The sequence below is a fragment of the Capsicum annuum genome, chromosome 6, assembly GCF_002878395.1.
Source record: "Capsicum annuum cultivar UCD-10X-F1 chromosome 6, UCD10Xv1.1, whole genome shotgun sequence".
Classification (NCBI taxonomy): domain Eukaryota; kingdom Viridiplantae; phylum Streptophyta; class Magnoliopsida; order Solanales; family Solanaceae; genus Capsicum; species Capsicum annuum.
The window spans coordinates 29,976,565-29,999,180 of NC_061116.1; the positions used below are offsets into that span (position 1 = coordinate 29,976,565).

General features: G+C 39.4%; 1 protein-coding gene across 1 annotated transcript in view; it reads left to right on the forward strand.

Moving 5' to 3' along the window:
- The window catches only part of LOC107873478 (DExH-box ATP-dependent RNA helicase DExH11), a 48,735-nt gene that overhangs the window by 11,806 nt on the left and 14,313 nt on the right, over positions 1-22,616 (forward strand). The window contains exons 10-19 of the mRNA XM_016720336.2: positions 69-179; positions 3,002-3,069; positions 3,252-3,639; positions 3,929-4,084; positions 4,186-4,296; positions 11,752-11,805; positions 14,616-14,873; positions 15,546-15,655; positions 16,109-16,262; positions 17,019-17,475. Of these exons, the coding sequence (XP_016575822.1) occupies positions 69-179; positions 3,002-3,069; positions 3,252-3,639; positions 3,929-4,084; positions 4,186-4,296; positions 11,752-11,805; positions 14,616-14,873; positions 15,546-15,655; positions 16,109-16,262; positions 17,019-17,475 (1,867 nt within the window). The remainder of the gene's footprint in view (positions 1-68; positions 180-3,001; positions 3,070-3,251; positions 3,640-3,928; positions 4,085-4,185; positions 4,297-11,751; positions 11,806-14,615; positions 14,874-15,545; positions 15,656-16,108; positions 16,263-17,018; positions 17,476-22,616) is intronic.

Here is a 22,616-nt window from a genome sequence, read left to right on the forward strand (position 1 = left end):
TCACTTGTACAGCCTTTCCAGTACTTGAGATAATTTGGTTGGTTACTGGTATTTTTGTTGTGATATAGGTTATATTTGATGAAGTGCATTATGTCAATGATGTTGAAAGAGGTGTTGTTTGGGAGGAAGTTATTATTATGCTCCCAAGACATATCAACTTTGTCCTCCTTTCAGCGACGGTAGGTCTTCATATTTTAGTCACTTTATTTGTGCTTTGGATCAGCACTCTTAATGAAGGTATGACAAATAAAGACACAATAGAAAGATGTGTGAGCATGCGTGAGACAAATGTTTTACGCCTGCACTTTCTTATATACACTTAACTACGTATAACTTCACGTTTGTCCAATGCGGAACACTGATATGTACATTAGTACAACTTCTAACTATTTACACTTAGCAAATCTAACATTCTACCTGAAGTTGGTCCCCACTGGTCGAATATCTCAAGCTTGTTAATGTAACTAATTCAATGATACACATGGTAAATATATTTGGATGATTACTTGACATTAAGAATCTAGTTTCAACGTCTCTTGAAAGTATCTTTTCCGTGAAAGTCAGTTTTTATGCATTCGAGTCTCTCTTGAAACTCAGATTTGATGCAATATATGGTGCAGCTTGATCCTCACAATACAAGTTCTATCTGAGTGGTTTCTTTGAACTTAAATTCCTTCCATTATTTGTTTGATACGTATGAGTTCACAAATTGCTATTGCGATGGTTCAATACTTTGGCATTGGATCTGGTAACCACAAGGTCTTTTGCTCTTCAGGATATTAAATTGTTTCCAATTAGAACACAATATCTATAAGTAAAATGTCTATTAGAAGAGAACCCTGTCCAATCAGCATCAATATATGAGAAATAGAGACATTGGAGAAAGATTTATGGCAATGCATGAGCCCAGTGCCTTATGTCTGCTTCCTTTTATATGCACACTTTACGAAAGTATAATTATACATGTGGTCGATGCAGGGCACTCATATTTACAGTAACTGCCCCTTTGAACCATTTACACTTGGCCTATCTAAGAAAAGTTAGCGTTTGACATTTGCTTGATCTGAGCTTGATTACTATTCTAAAATATACTCCCTCCGTTTAAAACAAGAACTTTCCTTTTTAGTCCGTTTAAAAAAGAATGACCCCTTTCCTTTTTTGGCAATACTTTAATTTCAACTTTCCACATGACATTTTATAGGACCACAAGATTAAAGGACATTTTGGTACATTTGACACAACTTTAATGTAAGGCCACAAGATTCAAAAGTCTTCTTTATTTTCTTAAACTTTGTGCCAAGTCAAAGTAGGTCATTCTTTTTGAAACGGAGGGAGTATTATATTTTTGGAGGGTCAACAGATAGCAGTCAGTTCATATGGATGCGTATTATACTTTGTGCGAATAACAATTGTAGTGTCATGGATTAGAGGCCTCTCCCATTGTTACTATTTGAAAAACTTTTTTGGTCATCACAAGTCATCCAACTCTTTACACTTCAAAAGGGTTGATTAGCTATCTTTCTCAAGACATGACACTCCTTGATCAGTTATTAATTAAAGGTAATGAGTGCTTGGTTGTTGGTCAGAAAGCAGTTTTATGACACAATGTACAGCTGAGAGAGTAAACATAGGAAACCAGATTGGCATGAAAAATCTGTCATCTGGCAGTAGTCTGCTGATTTCTTCTTTCACCAATCCCGCCGACAAATGTTAAAATTTTTTGGTGCCACAAAGAAGAAAAAACATGTTCAAACTTGTAATGGACCATCATATTACCTCTGGGGCTTGAAAACAGTGGGTATGTTGTGACCATAGTCTTAAGGTTCATCGAGTTGAGCCCTCTCGCCTCTTAGAAAGGAACCAAAAATAGAAGTAAAAGTAGTCAGTTAATGTGAGATGTTCTTCCAGAAATTCTTTTTTTATGACGGAAAGATTTTTGCTGCACCCAAAGGTGTGGCTAGTGGTCAATGAAGTGGGTGGAGAACCATGAGGTCCCAGATTCAATTGACAAAGCAAACTAGGCGAGTTCTTCCCATTTGACCAAGCCTTGGTGGGCTCAGTACCTATACTTTTGGGGGGGGGGGGGGGTAGTAGGTACATGGTGGAATAGTAGAGGTATGCGCAAGCTAGCCCGGACAACCCCGTCATATATATATTGGCTTAATTAGATAATTGTCTATATATATCACATCGAGCCCACTTTTCATCTTGAGTTTGCTTTTGGTAACCTTTTCCCAGATCAATTTAGGCACAATGGGGACTACATGCTGTCTAAACCACATTGTCAAATTTTGGACCATTTCAACCAAAAAGACAACTATGTCAAGATATCTTACTTCCAATTGGAGTGGGAACCCAATCCCCCCTTTAAAAAAGGGCTTCGTGAACCTATTGCATGGTTGTAGTAGGTTGGCATTATGCTTATCTTTTGTTTATAGAAAAGTTCTTCAATTACCTCGTTTGGTTAATTGTTTTACATTAATCTAATGAAAACTAGAAAAAAAGGAAATGAAACAGTGAAATAAGAAAGGCAAACGTACGGAATCATATTAGGGCTTTTGGCATACAGCTTGAGATCAATGGAGACCCGATTTCTTGGATTGACAGTGGGTCCCAATCCGCCAGTCGTCATTTACCATTGCACGTAGGGTTATGTAAGTATTCATGTGTGGAGACAGTTTCTGGAACTTGCCAGCGAGCAAATTGCTGGCAGTAAAGATTTAATTGCTACCATTGAAAGGTCCCAACCTTTTATGACACAGCGTGGGTATTTGGAGGAAACTAAAATGGGAAAAGATTCTAACCTACTGCAGTCTCCATATAATAGGTTAGTAAAACCTGTCAAAAGGAGCTCTCAAGTTGGGAAGACATAATATGAATAGGTGCTTCAGTGGGAAGAAATGTTAGCCCCACTATTGGTCTCTAATTATGAACTATTAAAGCAAATGCTTGAGTTTGTTCTAGGAGGGCCTCTAAGAGATGTTTCCTTTTTTCATTGCAGGTACCAAACACAATTGAATTTGCAGACTGGATTGGTCGAACCAAACAAAAGCAAATTCGTGTGACTGGGTTAGTGGTGCTTTCTTCAAATTATAATTCAAAAATGTTTTTAAGTTATATGACTTTGTTTCTTGAAATCCCCTGGGGCGTACCATGATTCCGGAAATAAGATCGGAGCTTTTATCACTATAATATATCTATAGAGCGTTTGCTTGATTTTGTTTCTTTTCTTTTATGACCTTTTCTATCAGGACGACTAAAAGACCTGTCCCTTTGGAACACTGTCTCTTCTATTCTGGGGAGCTTTACAAAGTGTGCGAGAACGAAGAGTTTCTGTCTCATGGATTTAAAGTAGCCAAAGATGTTCATAAGAAGAAAACCACAAGTTCTGTCTCTGGTGGCACCAGCTTGCGTCCTGGGTCTTCAACAGCTGCTGATAGGGGTAGAGGGCAGAGGCGTGATAACTCTTCTCAGGCAAAGCAGCACAAGCATTCTGGTCCCCAAAAATTCGGGAATTTTGGTGCTGGTTGGGGAACACAAAGCAATGGCCCAGGGCAGAACGTTATGGGGTTAAGGAGATCAGAGGCGTCTTTGTGGTTGACACTGATTAATAAGCTCTTGAAGAAATCGCTGTTACCTGTATGTAGAAAAAGAATCTTTTTTTTAACATGCATAGCTCCTTGTATATCTTCCTCCTACCAAGTGCGTACAGTATAGTTAGCATTCCTATTAGCATGTTCCGAAGAAAACACCATGTAGCAGAGTTTTGCTGTTGGTATTTAGTCTCTTGATAGCTAGTCGGCTGTTTTGTTTCTTATCTTTTCTTTTCTTTAAAGAAGTTTAATAGTACCATTTTCGTTTACAGGTTGATAGTAGACTTATTTCATGTATATAAAGCCTAATATTTGTCATGAAATTATAATTTCAGGTGGTTATATTTTGTTTTTCTAAGAATCGATGTGACAAATCGGCTGATAACATCCTTGGTACTGATCTCACAAGTAGGTCTGAAAAAAGTGAAATTAGGACGTTCTGTGATAAAGCATTTTCGAGGCTTAAGGGATCTGACAGAAACTTACCACAGGTACCTAATTTGCTGCATTTGTTTATCTAGTTGACCTTCTGGTTCTTGGTGCCCTGCTTAATTCCAGTACAGTGTCTTATTGATTGTCATCTAATCTACAGATTGTCAGAATTCAAAGCCTTCTCCACAGGGGCATTGCTGTGCATCATGCAGGACTCCTCCCAATTGTCAAGGAAGTCGTAGAAATGCTTTTTTGTCGAGGTTTGGTTAAGGTAATATTAACTTGTCAGCTTTTATGAGTCAGAGGGCATCTAAGGTAGAAATGTATTCACCAAATTAGCTCTTTGTCCACAGAAATGCCCATATAGTTAGGACGTTCCCATATTTAATTACTTATTTCATTTCAAATATTATTCTGCATTAAGCATGTAAGAGGGCATACATTTTTATGCTAAAGCACTTGTTAGTGTACATAAAGACATGTTCATATACTTCATTACATAATTGATACTACTCAATACCTCATACATACAGAATAAAGTTACAGCCTCAATGAAAATTACCGGAAGTTAATTTCAGATATTTGAAAATTACGTTAATACGTACTATTACATTGCCAAGTAGCTACACGCCTGTGGTGTGGTGGGAGGTCTGGAACTGGTTTGGAGTACATTGGGTTATGCAGAGAACAGTAGGAAGCAATGTATAGCTGGGCTTTCAGAAGATGGAGGAGAAGACCCAAATGTAGTTCCACTAGCTATTATGTGGGTAGTTTGGACTTTGGAGAAAAAGGAATAGGATGGTTGAGAACAGTTTAGTACATGTGAGTTACCTCAGGTCACTAGGGCCTCATTTGTTTGCACTTAATTGAGGTCTTAATCTAAATGGTTCAGACTTCAGATCATTAAGTGCGTTTGTTTTTTATTAAGATTTTAGCTCTTAATAGATCTGAATAGGTCTTAGTCATTCGGATCCAGAACCAAGTCTTAATATCATTAAGAGGTATTCTTGTGTTGGATAATATTCACCACCACTTTATCCATAATCATCAATCACTACCACTAACCACCTCTGCCACCGCGACCATTGTCAACCACCACCCACCACCACCAATCACCAACCACCTCCACCATCACAACCACCATTGGCAACAAATATCGCTACCAACCACTATTGTTAACCAGTACCGGACCTACCACCTCCAGTATTCTAATTATATCCACCACCACCACCATCGCCAATGGCGCCACCACCACCGCCATCATCAACCACAATCGGCCAGTCCCTACTATCGACCAATGTTTTGGACGGCGAAAGGCGACAAGGCCTCGCCTCGCCGCACGGCGAGGCGATCGCCTTTTGAATGTGTGGTGACAATTAATACGAAAAAATTTAAATAATATATAAATGATCAAAATTTCAATAGCACTAATATATTAGGAAATATTTCAAATCAAGAATTAAAAATAAATAGTAGATAGATACTAAAAGTCTAGAACTTGAATGACTCAACAATCCAATATTCATAAAACAAGCAATACTAAAACTTTAAATTTATTCTTCTTCAAGATTTGCGTAATCTTTAATTCCAACATGCATTTCATTATATTGCCCCTCATCTTCTTCCGCTTCGGATTCTTCATCAACTAGGGCCCGAGTCTAACTTGAACTTGTCGCTTTTCCCTTGTCATACTATGTTATATAAGTTATTAAAAATAAATTACATGATAAATATATGCAGTGCTTACAGCTTACTATTAGTCTGTTATAGTGAGTCAGTGATAGTGTGTTGTAACACTGTATCACTATTACAGAATAGAAGAAGAGGAAGAAGAGAAAAGGTGGAAAGAAAAAAAACAGCATGCCAATGTTCAGCCGCCGGATTAAGAAGAAGAAGAAGAAGAAGAAAGAAGAAAAAAAATAGAAATCAAGACTTACCGGAGTAGGGGGAGTCGCCGGAGTAGCGTCGCCGGTCGCCGGAGTTGAAGTCAAACTTGTGAGTTGTGAGTAGGTAGCAGTCGCCAATGAGTAAGTTGGTATAGCCAAAATATAAAAATAAGCCCTAAAATTAACTTTTAACCCTAAAACCTTAATTTTTGTAAAAAGAATTAAAAAGGTGACGCTATTGTCGCCTCACCGCGTCGCCTCGCGTTGTCGCCTTTCTCGAAAAGCCGCCGCCTTTTGGATTTTGCCTCGCCACGATGACAAGAGGCGACTATGCCATGCCTCGCTTTGCCATTTGCCATTGGCGACGTGGCGAGCGCCTTTTACAACACTGCTATAGATTAACTTATCTATCTCAACTAGCACCACCACTAACTACCACTAATACATCATCAACCTCTACACATTCTTCGACCACCACCATCACTATCACTAGTGTCGCCACCTCTACCACCACTTCAACCACTATCATCACTACAATCTGTCTCTATTAACAACCATCTCCACCATCACAGCTAACGTCTCAACTACCACCAACACATCGTCAGCCATCATGCATTCATTTTTCAGCCGCCATAATCAACACCTCCAACTACTAACATCAACCAACTTCACATCACAACCACCACCACTATCAATCGCTACCATCATAATAGTCACTACAATACTAACTATCACAACTATCACGACCAACATTACTAATCACTAACAACAATCATTGCCACCGTAACCACCATTACAAACCATCTCCACTATCACTAACAAATATAAATGTTTCTTTTTTCAATCAAATAATAATTTTACTGTATTAAATTACATATTTTTGTAATATATAATTAATTTTTTATTTGAATTGTATTTTTTTATTCATATATACACAACAACAACAACAACAAACCTAGTGTATTCCCACCTAGTGGGGTTTGGGGGGTAAGATGTACGCAGTCCATACCTCTACCTCTGATGAAGTAGAAAGGCTGTTTCCGATAGACTCCCGGCTCAAGACACGAAATACCACACAAACACATAGTAAAGCACAGAAGCAGATTACATAACATAAATACGGCACACATAAGTAATATAAAACAGAGGAAAGCAGAGGAAAGCACACAGATTCGTAATAAAACATGGAACACGGAAGACGGAATCATAACAGGAATAAAAACCCCACCAAGTAATTCCCTACACTAGCGACCCAAACTGGCCCTAATCCTCTGCCGAAATTCGCGCCCTCCAGACCTTCCTATCTAGGGTCATGTCCTCGGTGAGCTGTAACTGTTCCATGTCCCGCCTAATCACCTCGCCCCAGTACTTCTTCGGCCTACCCCTACCCCGCCTAAAACCATCCAACGCTAGCCTCTCACACCTACGGACCGGGGCATCCATGCCCCTCCTCTTCACGTGTTCGAACCATCTCAATCGTGCTTCCCGCATCTTGCACTCCACTGAAGTCACACCAACCTTCTCCCGGATAGTCTCATTCCGAACTCTATCCTCTCTAGTCAGTCCACACATCCAGCGTAACATCCGCATTTCTGCCACCTTCATTTTTTGGATGTGGGAGTTTTTAACTGGCCAACACTCCGCTCCATACAACAAGGCCGGACGGACTACCACCCCGTAGAATTTGCCTTTAATCTTGGGCGGCACCTTCTTATCACACAGCACCCCCGACGCGAGTTTCCACTTCATCCATCCCGCCCCAATACGGTGTGAGACATCCTCGTCAATCTCACCGTTACTCTGGATCACGGACCCAAGATACTTGAACTTATCCCTCTTACATACCTCCTGTGCTTCCAGCTTCACTACTACCTCATTCTCCCGCCTCACGTCATTAAACTTGCATTCCACATACTCTGTCTTGCTTCTGCTCACCCTGAACCCTTTAGACTCAAGAGTTTGCCTCCACACCTCCAATTTGTCATTCACACCCCCTCGAGTCTCATCTATCAAAACTACATCGTCTGCAAAAAGCATACACCACGGCACGTCAACACATCCATCACCAACGCAAACAAAAAGGGACTAAGAGTAGATCCCTGATGCAATCCTGTCAGGACAGTGAAATGCACTGAGTCTCCTCCCGCCGTCCTCACCTGGGTTTTCGCTTCATCATACATATCCTTAATTACTCTGGTATATGCCAGTGGTACTCCACTCACCTCCAAGCATCTCCAAAGCACCTCCCTGGGGACTTTGTCGTATGCCTTCTCCAGATCGATAAACACCATGTGTAGATCCTTCTTCCGCTCCCTATACTGCTCCACCAACCTCCGCACCAGGTGGATTGCCTCCGTCGTCGAGTGGCCGGGCATAAATCCGAACTGGTTTTCCGAAATAGACACTATCCGTCTCAGCCTCACCTCGACCACTCTCTCCCAGATCTTCATAGAGTGACTCAATAACTTAATCCCCCTATAGTTATTGCAACTCTGTATGTCCCCCTTATTCTTATAGAGAGGGACCATGGTACTCCACCTCCACGCCTCGGGCATCTTTGCCGTCCTGAAGATTTCATTAAACAATCCAGTCAACCATCTTACACCAGCCTCTCCAACGAACTTCCAAAACTCCACCGGTATCTCATCCGGCCCCGTCGCCCTACCCCTTCGCATCCTGCGGACAGCCTGTCTAACCTCTTCTACCTTAAAACGTCTACAATAGCTAAAATCCCGACACTCCTCTGAGTGCTCCAGTTTCCCTAACACAATAGCTCTATCCCCTTCGTCATTCAAGAGCCTATGAAAATACGACTGCCATCTCTTCTTAATGTGGCCGTCCTCCACCAACACTCTACCGTCCTCCCCCTTAATGCACCTCACCTGATCGAGGTCCCGACCCTTCCTCTCCCTAGCCTTAGCGAGTCTAAACAACTTTTTCTCTCCTCCTTTCTCCTGTAACCCTGCATACAAGCTCTCAAAAGCGGCCGTCTTAGCTGCCGTGACTGCTGACTTCGCCTCCTTCCTCGCTAGCTTGTACTCTTTCCTGTTTACCCGCTTCTCCTCTTCGTCCTTACTTTCCACCAACTTAGCATACGCCCCTTTCTTGGTCCCCACTTTCTTCTCCACCTCTTCATTCCACCACCAATCCCCCCGACGGTGCCCGGCCCGGCCCCTATAAACACCCAACACCTCACTTGCATTCTCCCTGATGCACCATGCCGCCCTGTCCCACATACTATCCACGTCCCCCCTACACTCCCACACCCCCATTCCCGCCAACCTCTCCCCTATCTCCCACGCATTCACTGGCGTTAGGCCGCCCCACTTAATTATCGGTCTACACTCCTTAGTCCTCCTCTTTCTATTCCTCTTTATACCCAAATCCATAACCAAGAGCCTATGCTGGGTCGAAAGATTCTCACTCGGGATGGCTTTACAGTCCTTACACAACGCCCTATCCCCTTTCCTAAGCAACAAAAAGTCAATCTGAGTCCTGGCTACCGCGCTTCGAAAGGTGATCAGGTGCTCGTCCTTCTTCGGGAAGCCCGAGTTCACCACCACCAGCCCAAAGGCCCTCGCAAACTCCAGTAAGGTCGCCCCCTCGTCATTTCTCTCCCCAAAGCCAAAACCACCATGCACGTCACCAAAGCCTCCCGGTAGCGCCCCGATGTGCCCGTTGAAATCCCCTGCTACAACAATCTTCTCCGAACTAGGCACGCCTCTCACCACCTCCTCCAAAGCCTCCCAAAACCGCATCTTCTCCTCCCCCTCCGATCCCACTTGCGGCGCATAAGCACTACACACGTTCAGGGTAAACCCCCGAACGACCAGCTTAATAGTCATCAACCTATCGTTGATCCTCTTCACCTCCACTACCTGACCTCTAAGCTCTTCATCTACTAAGATGCCAACTCCATTCCTACGCCTGTCGCTCCCAGAGTACCACAGCTTGTAACCATCCACATCCCTAGCCTTAGACCCTACCCACTTGGTCTCTTGGACACACGCAATATTGATCCTCCTCTTCCTAAGAATCTTCACAAGCTCTATGGATTTACCCTGAAGGGTCCCTATATTCCAAGACCCAACCCTCAGCCTACCGTCCCGCCCTCCACTACCCTCCCCGCGGCCAAACCTTGGCCCCCCTCCCACTCCCGCCCTCTCCTCATCCCCCGCCCCCACCACTGCCCCACTCCCCCACCCCTCGGACATGACCCTATCCACCCATTACCGCCCACAGCCACAACTACACGAAAGTATAGGAAAATATACAAATATACACGGTGGTAGTATCAAATCAGCAGCAAGGAAATACAAGGCTCACACAAATTCAAAGGAATACTCCCGAAACAAAACTATACTCAATTAGGGGGCAAACACCACCGGACTCAACACCCACCGCCCCCAATACAGGTTCCCAGCCAATAACCCAAACCAAAGCAGTGGAAGAAACGACCACAGCAACAGCAACAACAAACAACAGACAATGTCCACAAATTCCACGCAAGTCAAGGTACAGGGGCTACTACTAGCATAATACTAAGAATGGAATATGAAATAATGAAATAAAATAAAATGGAATATGAAATAACGAAAATAACAAAGGTTAGAAGTCACCGGATTACGCTTGGAGCTGCGGCTGCTGGAGACAGAGCGGCGGGTGGCGGCTGGAGACCGGGCGGCGGCTGGCTGGCTGAAGGCCGAGGTGGGGGGAGGGCTAGTGTACCCCGCCGGGGCGGGGGGGTTACGGACAGGACAGGTAAGGGTGGGGGGCCGGTGGTCGGGTCGGCAGGCGGATCGGCGCCGGGGACCGGGGGTCGGGTCGGGTCGGCGCCGGGGACCGGGGGCCGGTGCGAGAGGGAGGGAGAGAGGGTAGGGAGAGAGAGAGAGAGAGAGAGCCGTTTGGGCGGCGCCGGAGGTCGGCGCCGGGGACCGGAGGTCGGGCCCGGAGATCGGGCCGGGTCGGAGCCGACGGTCGGCGACGGCGACGGGGGCCGGTGACCGGTGCGAGCGAGAGAGAGGGTAGGGAGGAAGAGAGAGAAGAGAGAGAGCCGTTCTAGAGAGAAGAGAGAGAGCCGTTTTTTATCATATATACAAATAAAAATTTTTGCACATTCAGATGTTGAAAAACAAACAGTCTTAATCATTCAGTTTTTAGATTTAGAGACAACATCTTAATCATTCAGATTCAGATGTCCGAATCTTAATAAAAACAAATGCAGCCTAGATTCTTTTTAATTTATCCATGAGACCCTTGTTTCTATAATGATTAGGTGACATTTGAAGAGAACCATATTTTGGTTTAGGTTTCTCCACTTTTTGCTATACCACTTATGTGTAGAAATTTTTCCCTTCCATTAATAAAATTATTTTAACCTTATAAAATAAAATAAAATATAAAGCAATTTGCAATTTGGTCATGTTAGTATAAACTAGTACTGAGAGTATATCCTAGCAGGTAATTATGCTAAAATAACTTTTTAATATCTGGGAAGAGTCTAAAAATTTGGGATCCAATTAAGAAATTTTGGATCCCATGATTCTTGGTTTTGAAAGTATAACTCGTGATCTAATGTTATGTTCTTTCCAAGTAAAAAATGAACTACATAAATAAAGGAAAGTAGTTGTGATGAAATGAATTATCAGTTAAGTGGTGAAATCCTGGAATGAATTTGAGCGTTAGACCAACCGTTTTCATGTTATCTACTTTTACCACTACTGAAGTTTCTTTACCTCCTTTAGCTATTTTGTGATCCATTTGTTATCAATATTCCTTTCTTTTAGTGAGTTTTACTTTTGAAGGCTTAATATGTTCATTATTTGTTGGTTCTTTCTTAGGTTCTGTTCTCGACAGAGACATTTGCAATGGGAGTTAATGCTCCAGCCAGGACGGTAAGTCATCATTTGTAGTGATCTTGTTACTTTAAGTGCAGTTATTTTTCATAGAACATACTCACTCCATCCCAATTTAGGTGACCATGTTTTACTTTGTACGGAGTTTACAAAAGACAAGGAAGGCTTGTGAAACTTGTGATCTAAAACAAATCATAGACATTTGTATGACTATAAATCATTTCATTCAAGATAAAGGGGAAGCGTAAGTTGAAATTTTTCTAAGGGCCCGTTTGGATATGATATGAAATCATGATTGGAAATCCGTGATAGGAAATTGTATTGATTTGAGGTTGAAGTTTTACTGGAAATGCAGTTTGGATTTCATAAATTATATTTTTTCTCATAAACATGGATATCCTACAAGTTGTGAAAACCATCAAAATTTCCTTAATTGTTGTACAATCTTACCGTATGGACAAACCATAGTTCATAAACAAGATATCGGAATATCCTAAAGCGGTGTGCCACATCGATAAATTGCATATCTCTATGTTCCTTTATAAATAAATGTTTGCGATACAAATTCCAAATACACGTAAATTCTATTAATATCCACTAGTCAACAATAATAGTAACTAGTTACTCTTTAATAAATCCTTCACATGATACGGGCAATCTTTTAATGCCGAGCATGAGTCTTTTTTTGCAAAATTTAAAATGACTGGGTTTGTTCTTACAAAATATGAACTTATGGGTCAATTTTTACATTTTAAAAAAAATTGCCAATTACGATTTGGAATCCCAAATCATGCTTTTTTTGGAGAATTTGAGATTTCAAATCATGATTTCATACCGCATGTTCAAATGCCTACTGACTACAAAAAGATTTTATTGTTTATAGACAGACTGAAAGGAAAGTCTACTATGTAAATGTAACTAGGATAGTAGGAATAAAAAAAGTCACACTTTTTTTTTTTTTTTTTTTTATAACCGTGGTGTCTGGGTCAGCTTGCGCACACCTCGAGTAATTCCACGGGATACCTGCCACTTCCCACCAGCGACAGGTACCAGGTAACTCTGTCCATCAAGGTTAGAACAGATGAGAAGAACCTGAGACCTCATGGTGTTAACCCAATTTCATTGAACCACTAGGCCACAACACCCTAGGGTGCAAAAAAAAAGTTCACTCTTTTTATGAGAAAAGAGTCTTTATCATAAGATTCATACCATGTCTTGACTCTTGAGTAAATGTGGATCATGGTCATATTTCCATTTGATTGTCGTAGAGTGATTTTTATTCATTGTTAAGAGTCGAAGACTGGGAACTTTAAGTAGCCGTTTGTCCATAAGAATTTTTCACCTTTTTGTTCGAAAAATTAGCTCACTTTAGTGAAAATGGTAGTGTTTGGCCATAAGAATTTCAAATACAATTTCGAATTGTATCTGGAAAAGTGAAACAAGTAGAACTTGTTTTCACTTTTTTCACTCCTACTCGCACAAAATTTCAAAAATAACTTCAATTTATATTCATGGCCGAACACAACTCCAACTCTAACTTCAAATCTATCCCCACCTCCGAAAAGTTACGATTTACATGGCCAAGTGGGGCCTAAGAATGGGGCTGGATCTTTAACCGTCAGCATCAGAACACATTAAGAAACAATGATTAAGGATGTGTTCGGTATGAAGGAAAACATTTTCTAGAAAATATTTTTCTTTTTTCACGTTCGGTTGGTTAGAAATTTTGGAAAGTATCTTATTTAGGAGAACATGTTTGTTGAGAATAAGGAAAATGACTTCCTTAATGAAAGTAGAGAAAACAAGTGGCATTGTCTTCTCCCATCCTCCCAACCATCCACCCCAACTCCACCTCCAATCACGCCCCACCCATCCCTGCTCCCACCCTCACCCACCCCCATGAGCTATAGTAGTATTTTATTCTTCAGTGGCTGTGCAGAATTCAGAAACAAGTTAAGAATGAGCTGGGAGTTAAAGAACTTAGAAAGTGAAGATAGTGGAGGAAGTCAGAGAAGGTAGACATAAATTTCTGAAATGCAATCCAATATCACAAAATATGCAGATGTTTTGTGAAGAAAAGACCACATAGGAAACCACATTGACAATCTTAGGGATTATAGTTTAAGATTTCGTGGGTATTTTTAGGATTATTTGCTGTGGAATTGTCTATACATTGGTCCTCAATGAATGACTCATCTTGAAGGGGTGAACTTCTTGATGTCCAATTTGACTGTTAATTTGAGTTATCCTAGGCCCAGTTGTTTGCAGTGGTATCAGAGTTGAGGCCTATCCATATTCTTGAACTAGATGTTCACTTCTTATGTGGGATCAATTGATCCCCTTGAAATAACTATAGGTTAAAGGTCTCCTTATTCAGTATCGGATAATGTATTGAAGAAAACTTGATGAAATTTTGAATTTTCAGTTCCAAACATGGCAATACCTTAATATAGCTTTCGGCTGGTTTGCTTTCTGTATTATGGTCATTCTTGGCTTGTAACTATTTACTTGCGTATTTTCCTTGATGTTCAAACTTCCTATGCTCTATAATTCCTTGAAGACGTGGCATAGTATTGCAGAGCACCATCTTAGATTGTAGAATTTCTTTTGTTTTCCAGTCGATATTTGCAATTACTTATTTTAGGATCTATTATGCAAGCCTTCCTATGCTCTATAATTCCTTGAAGACGTGGCGTGGTATTGCAGAGCCCCATCTTAGATTGTAGAATTTCTTTTGTTTTCCAGTCGATATTTGCAATTACTTATTTTAGGATCTATTATGCAAGCATCTCTCTCTATTCAAAAATCCTATTGCTAAAAAGCTTAAACTGCACTAAATTTTGGGGCAGGTTGTTTTTGATTCTCTAAGAAAGTTTGATGGCAAGGAATTTAGGCAGCTACTTCCCGGAGAGTACACTCAGATGGCTGGGCGTGCTGGAAGGAGAGGACTTGATAAAACTGGTACTGTTGTGGTGATGTGCCGAGATGAGATCCCTTACGAAAATGATTTGAAGAATGTAATAATCGGTACTGCAACTAGGCTTGAATCTCAGTTTCGACTGACCTACATCATGATTTTGCATCTACTTCGGGTTGAAGAACTTAAGGTACGTTGTTTTGACTAATTAGGAAAGAAGACAAAACAGCTTGATCTCAAAATAGTCTATACACTACAGATAATTCAAAATTCCGTCTCTGACAGTTCATTTTCCTTGCAATTTAGTTTTATATGATTTAAGAACTAGTCGGTTCTTGTACTGCATCTTTACCGTTCTCATTTGTTTCTCTCCTGGATCTTGTATGTAGTATTGGAGTATTTGCAGGTCTCTTTATGCCCTGTAAACCATTGTTTAAGAACGCATGTAGCAGACAAAGTTCATGTTATTGAATAGGTGCAATTAGTCTAAAAGTCTCAAGCATCCTCGGAAAATTCAACATATCTTTTTCTGTTTCCTTTGGTTTTTTAATAAGCAATAAAAAGGAATTAACACAAAAAAAATTTCACAGAGAAGAACTATCCTAAAGGTACTGCATATACCTCTGACATAACGTATTCTCTTTTCTTTGCAAGAGAGCTGATTTGCTCAACAACTTTGTTGAGCAATGGTGTAATGCCATTAGATCCCATAACTCATAATTCTAGTGAAATGGTGCATGTTAGTAACATGATTCATGTTAATGATGTTCCATTTCATGTAGTGATGTTAATTCTCAGTGTGTAGTTTTAAATTCATTCCAGCATATTTCTCCTGATGAAGTACATTTTACAAATTTTGCAGGTTGAGGACATGCTGAAAAGAAGTTTTGCTGAATTTCATGCTCAGAAGAAACTACCTGAGCAACAACAACTCTTGATGCTAAAGCTTGCTCAGCCTACAAAATCTGTTGAGTAAGCATTGCCAAAACAGTTACGCTATCTGAGTTTTCTACCATAACTGTCTTTCAGGATTCATTTTTCGACATGCATTTGTCACACCCTAAAATACTTATATGTGCTTCCTTGTTTGTGGGCATGCACTTCAGTGCATTGATGTTGTGTAGATTTTCTCAAACATATTCTTTTGTACGTCCTGATATAGTTTAACAAGTTCTCTCTCTCTCTCCACACGCATGCGTGTGTGTCCACACAAACAAGAGAATCACAATACAGCAATGATCTTGAGAACCCTGCTTTTTGGTAGTGCTTTTAATTGGTAAATTTTATAAAGCCTGCCCTGTCTTTGAAATGCTTGTTTCCATGAAGCCTATTATAGCTTCGAAATGCTACTTTCTGTGGATGACTCTTACATCATTTATGATATTTATTTTGCATATTAAAATATGTACAATTTGTCTGATATAGATGCATAAAGGGTGAACCAGCAATTGAGGACTACTTTGACATGTATTCGGAGGCAGAAAAATATAGCCACCAAATAGCAGAGGCAGTAATGCAGTCGCCAGTTCCTCAGCAGTACCTTACTACTGGGAGAGCAGTGGTTGTAAAATCACAATCAGTAAGTTCTACCACAGTCTTTTTACTAAATAGGTATTAGGCAGTAGCCTTTTTTCATCTTGAAGGTCCAAAAAATATTCAGCTAACTGGCATACAATAATAATAATAACAACTATGCATCGATTCGAAAGTAGTTTCCTCTATACATGAATGCATTGCTCGATTTGCACTTATTTCATTCTAATACTCAATAATCTTTCTTTGAGACACTAGAGTCAAAGTCAAGATATCTGGTATGATTTGGAAATTTACAAGGCCAAGGTTCTTTAGTTTCATGACTAGTCCTCTGCAGCTGACAGTCACATCATAATCTTCAGTATGCAGAAACATATGAACATTATCATTGATATAGCATTTAAATGTAAACAGATATGGTATTAATAAACCAGCAAAAAAACATATGGCTCAAAGTGTTGCTTGGAGTAGGTCAACGTCTTTAAGGAATTTTCAATGGTAAAAATGGTTGAAGGTTGATAATCTGGATGATGTGACTGGGCCTCCTAGCGTAGAAACTTCTGCAGTTTGAGATCACTTGTTTCGGAAGCTGAAAGTGTTAGAATTCCTTTAGCAGTTTGTTCTGATTCGCTGTTCATCTTACAAGTACCATAATTCTGTCTGCTTTTATCCATCTCATGAGGTTACTTGGGTATTCAAAGTGTATGATTTTTGACTTACAGCTCATATTTCCATTGAAGAGATTCACATGACAAGTCCGAAACATGTGCTAATGTCTTTTTTTCTCCTTAACTACTTGCAGGGTCAAGATCACTTACTAGGTGTTGTGGTGAAGACACCTTCCTCTAACAACAAACAATATATAGTTCTAGTTCTGACTCCTGAATTGCCTTCAACCCTGGAAACTTCGTCAGACGCAAGCAACAGGAAAGACCAAAAAACTGCTGAATTTCAGATATTAATGCCTAAATCAAGACGGGGTTATGAGGATGAGTATTGTTCATCAGTCACCTCCCGGAAGGGATCTGGCGTTGTCAACATCAAATTGCCTCACCGCGGTAATGCTGCCGGGATGAATTATGAGGTTCGAGGAGTTGATAACAAGGATTTTTTGTCTATATGTGTGAAAAAGATTAAGATTGACCAAGTTCGGCTTCTTGAAGATGTTAGTTCTGGGGCCTACTCTAATGCAATACAGCAGCTGCTGGGTCTGAAATCCGAAGGAAATAAGTATCCTCCAGCCTTAGATCCGGTTAAAGGTATGTCAGCATTATTTGACTGGTTATCTGTAGTTGCCATATATATATATATATATATATATATATATATATACTAGTTCCACCCAGGCCTTTGCTAAGCGCGGGCCCAAATTCAGAATAGAAAAATAAAACATTAATTTATATCATATTTTTATCTTATAATTAATCTTATTTAATGAAATATTAAACATGCCTTTTTGATAAGTATTCATAATTATTTAAGTTCATAATCATATAATTGAATAATTTAAATTAGAATATTGTTTTTGAGAAATAAATATATTGTCAGAGAATTAGCTATATAAATAATTCTTGAAGATAAATAATTTTTGAATTTTATGATTCGACAAAAATAATAAATAAAAAAATACGATACTTTTATGAATTTGTTAGTATAGAAAAATAAATTTATTTTGATGAAAAATCTTTTTTTCTTCTTATAGAATTATTTAATACAACAAATATTTCTATCACTTCAAGTTTATATTAAAATAATTAGAACATGAATTTAGAGCCTTAACACAAATTAACTTAACAATGACGAATAAGGACATTAAATAGTAATTGAATTACAGTAATACATTACTCATTTACTTGTCATATTTATTTTCTTACACACCCTTTAAAGAATAAACTTTTCTTCCCATTACAACAACAACAACATACCCAGTGTATTCCCACATAATGGGGTCTGGGGAGGGTAGAGTGTACGCAGACCATACCACTACCTCAGGTGAAGTAGAGAGGCTGTTTCCGATAGTCCCCCGGCTTAGAACCGATAACAGTATAACAAACACAAAAGATAAGTGCAAAATAAACTAACACCGCTAGCAACAAGATAATACTACCACCACAAGATAAAAATAAAAACTATCTAACCTAAATCATAGACATCACACAGCATTACACATAAAATACTACAGACACAAAAGAACGCTCCCTTATTGTTACCGACGCACTCCCACCCCTTAACCCTCTATTCTAATCCGCGTTCTCCATACCTTCCTATCAAGGGTCATGTCTTTGTAACTGCTCTATATCATGCCTAATCACCTCCCTCCAATATTTTCTTCGGTCTACCTCTAGCCTGAACCAACGTAACCTCACTTCATTGTTTATTAAGTTGCCTTATTTAGTACTCATATTTTTTAAAAAAACTTAAATAAGATTTTTAAATGATTTCAATGGTGTAGTAAAAATTATTGCAAACTTTAATTTCATGTTAAAAGTTATTTTGGCGTAATTTTTTTCAAGTTAAAGTGATTGTTTTTAATAAATAAAAGAAGTTATAATTAAGAGGCAATCCAATAAATAACAAGAAGAAACCAATTACAAAAGGCCAAGTGGAGATGGTCTTAACAAAAAAAGGAGAGTGCAAAAATGGAAATATGCAAGAAAAGAAAACCATCAATGCACTACAAATTTGACATGTGTAGCAACTTTGCTTAAAAAAAAGTGAAATGTCTAAAAAGTCCTTGTGAGGACTACCAAACTTGTGATTCTCCCTTATATATAAGTAAAATATATAATTATTGTTTGTTGTTTATCCTAGCATATGACTATTATTAACATGCAGCTGCACTTGCTTTTGCTTTTTCTTTACCATCGATAATTCTATTCTCATATCAGTGGTGTATCCATGGAAGTCAAACGTCTAGCTGTTACTCAATTTAATATAAAGCTATTAAATGCATCAGTTTCCTGACATTAGCTTTTCTCAAATCGCCATTTGCCTCCATAAATTGCGGGTGAAGTCTGCAAAACTCTTTAATTGTCACCTATTGATAATGATGTTATTGGAGCATGTCAGTGCTTCATTTACTCTCAGAAGAAATAAATGGATGTTGTCGCATGCTAGGATAGAATTCGAGTCTCAAAAATTGGTCTTTCTGATGAATATTGGGAAACTGTGCCAGTCGAATGGCACATGTTCCAATTGTAATAGGGAGTGTCTAAGTGTGTCCTCGGAGGTCAACCTATTATTTCTTGCTGCTGTACTTATTTGTACTTTATAGTGTAAAATGCATTTTTTCCCCATGATATTCACACATATACCAAACAAAAGATGACCATAATTGATTTCAATATTCTCTCACTACAGAAGATGTACTAGCAATCTAGTTAGCTCTGCTAGAATTTTAATTTTCATGGTGCAAAAGCCCTCCCACGCGTGGGATTACACTGGGTATGTTGTTGGTGCCAAAGCTGGTCCTGTAGCATCCTATTGCATTGATTTCAAAGAAAGCACTCTAGCTGAAGTAGAGAATTATAGACCCATAAGCATAGTGGCAGTATTTACAAAATCAAAGCTGAATTACACACGGGTCAACACATTTGAATTTCTGGCTATCAGAATTCTCTCATCAAGGGAAGACAAATAATGGATGCAACTTTAGTCGTAAATGAGGTTTTTGATAATAACTGTGAGAAGGAAAGAGAAATTGTTTGAGAAAAAATCTTGATTGTTCCGTCAGGTCATATTCCAAGAAAGGAAGAAATTAAAAAAAACAATACTTACAAGAGTAGGAAACAACCTCTCTACCCTATTTCTGAGGTAGCGATATGGACTACGTACACTCTACCCTCCCCAAACCCCACTATGTTGGAATACATTGGGTATTTTATTTTTCGTTGTTGTTAGTACTTGCAAGAGTAAACCAAACTATACTATATTTTCAAGATTTTAAATTATTCTAGAATATCTATAAGATTTTAACACAACCCCTCGAGTTGGTGCATAGAAATCTTGTAAAGAGTCCTACGTCAGAAAACAGATGGGCAATTATTCTTTTTATATGGAGTTGGACAATCCTTCCCTTATGAGCTAGCTTTTGAGGTTGAGTTAGGCCTAAGATCCATTCTTTACAATCTTATATATCAAGCCTTTTACAAACGTCGTTGGGGACCCGTAATCTATATACGACAAACCTTTTTTTTTTATAAAGTGGGGGGGGGGGGCATAATCCATAACCAAGTCGAGGGATTTTCTTTGTCTCGATGAAGTGACAACCGACAATCGATCTTGTGTGTTTATGTGGGAAATATATGAGAAAATTATTATTGAATTGTGTATCTACATAATTACATTGAGATCTTATTTATAGACACTACATTACAATCCTTTTCTAAGTAGGATTTTATATACTATTTCTATTCCTACTCATATTCTAAGATTCCACCTCAAGTTGGTGCATACAAGTCATATGTACCTAGCTTGTTACAAAAATAATTAATACGAGAACTGGTGAGGGACTTGGTGAAGATATCTGCAAGTTGATTACTTGACTTCATGAGTTTTGTAATAATATCTGTTGAGAGCATTTTTTTCTCTGACAAAGTGATAATCAATCTCTATGTGTGTAGTCCTCTTATGAAACACTGGATGAAGGGTCTTTTGATTATCACACACAAGTTTCATCTTACCGATTTCTCCAAATTTTAGTTTCTCAGAGCAACTGTTTGATCCAAACTAGCTCACAAGTTGCTACAATCATTGCTTGATATTTTGCTTCTGAATCAGATCGAGCAACCACACTATTTCTTACTCTTTCAGGACACCAAATTACCTCCTAAAACACAATATTCGGATGTAGAGCGTCTACCAGAGCTGATCTTGCCCAATCAACAATTGTATTGCTAATTTTATGATCATGGCCTCGATCCTCGAAAAGTAGTCCTTTACCTGGAGCAGACTTTATATATCTCAGAATACGAACAACTGTATCCCAATGACTACCACAAGGGGAAGTCATAGATTGGCTTTCAACAGTCGGAGGAAAAGATATATTTAGTCTAGTCACTGTGAGATAATCCGACTTTCCAACTAGCCGCCTATACCTTCCAGGATTACTTAGTGGCAATTCATGTCTTGACAGAAGTTTAGCATTCGGATGCATAAGAGTGTTAGTGGGTCTACATCCCATCATTCCTTCTCCTCAAGAACGTCTAAGGCATACTTGCATTGAGAAATAACAATACCTGATCTGAATTGAGCAACCTCAATAGCCAATGAGTACTTCAGTCTGTTGAGGTCTTTAGTTTGGAAATGCTAAAAGACATGTTGCTTCAAATTAGTGATACCGTTTTGATCATTGTCGGTGATAACAATATCGTCAACATAAACCACCAAATAAATACACAAATTTGGTTTAGAATGCCAATAAAATACCGAGTGATCAGCTCTAATACGAATCGTTCCAAACTTCTGAATTACTGTGCTGAACTTCCCAAACCAGACTCTAGGTGGTCGTTTCAGACCATAGAATGACCTACGCAATTGACACACGATGGTACTAGACCCCCCCGAATCAACAAAACCAGATGGTTGCTCTATATAAACTTCTTCCTTGAGATCATCATGCTAAAATGCATTCTTAATTTCCAACTGATAAAGAGGCTAGTGACGAATGACAACCATAGATAGAAAAAGACGAACATATGCTATTTGCCATGGGAGAGAAAGTGTCACTATCATCTAGCCTAATCAACCGTTTGACAACAAGGCGAACCTTAAGCCAATCAACCCGACCATTTGAACCAACTTTGACTTCATAAACCCAACGATAACCAACAATAGATTTACTTGCAGGAAGGGAAACAAGCTCCCCAAGTACCACTCGTATGTAAAACCGACATCTCATTAATCATAGCCTGCTTCCATCCTGAATGAGAAAGTTCTTTACCTGTAGTCATAGGGATGGAAATAGAGGACAAAGATAATGGGGTGATGATAGACGATAACTCAGGAAAGTATAATGTTTAATGTTGGTTAGCATTATCAGTGGATTGTATACCATTTTGAAGTGCAACTGATTGGCTAGGAGGAGGTAAGTCGGCAGTAGGAGGCAATGTCTGGTGTATGACATGAATCATCTGGGACTAATGTTGGACGCGTACGGTGGCACTGTAGCCGGAGATGTAAAAGTAATCGTAGATTCTTCCAAGGTTTATGCGGGTAAAACTGGAGGTTTGGGTTAGACTTCAAAGATATCAAGATGATCAGAAGATGTATAGTGAGGTTGAGATTCAAAGAATGTGACATCAGAGGATATAGGTAGCGAAGAAAATCAGGTGAATAGCAACGATATCCTTTTTGAACTTGAGAGTAACCAAGGAAGACATATTTGAGGGCACGCGGGGCT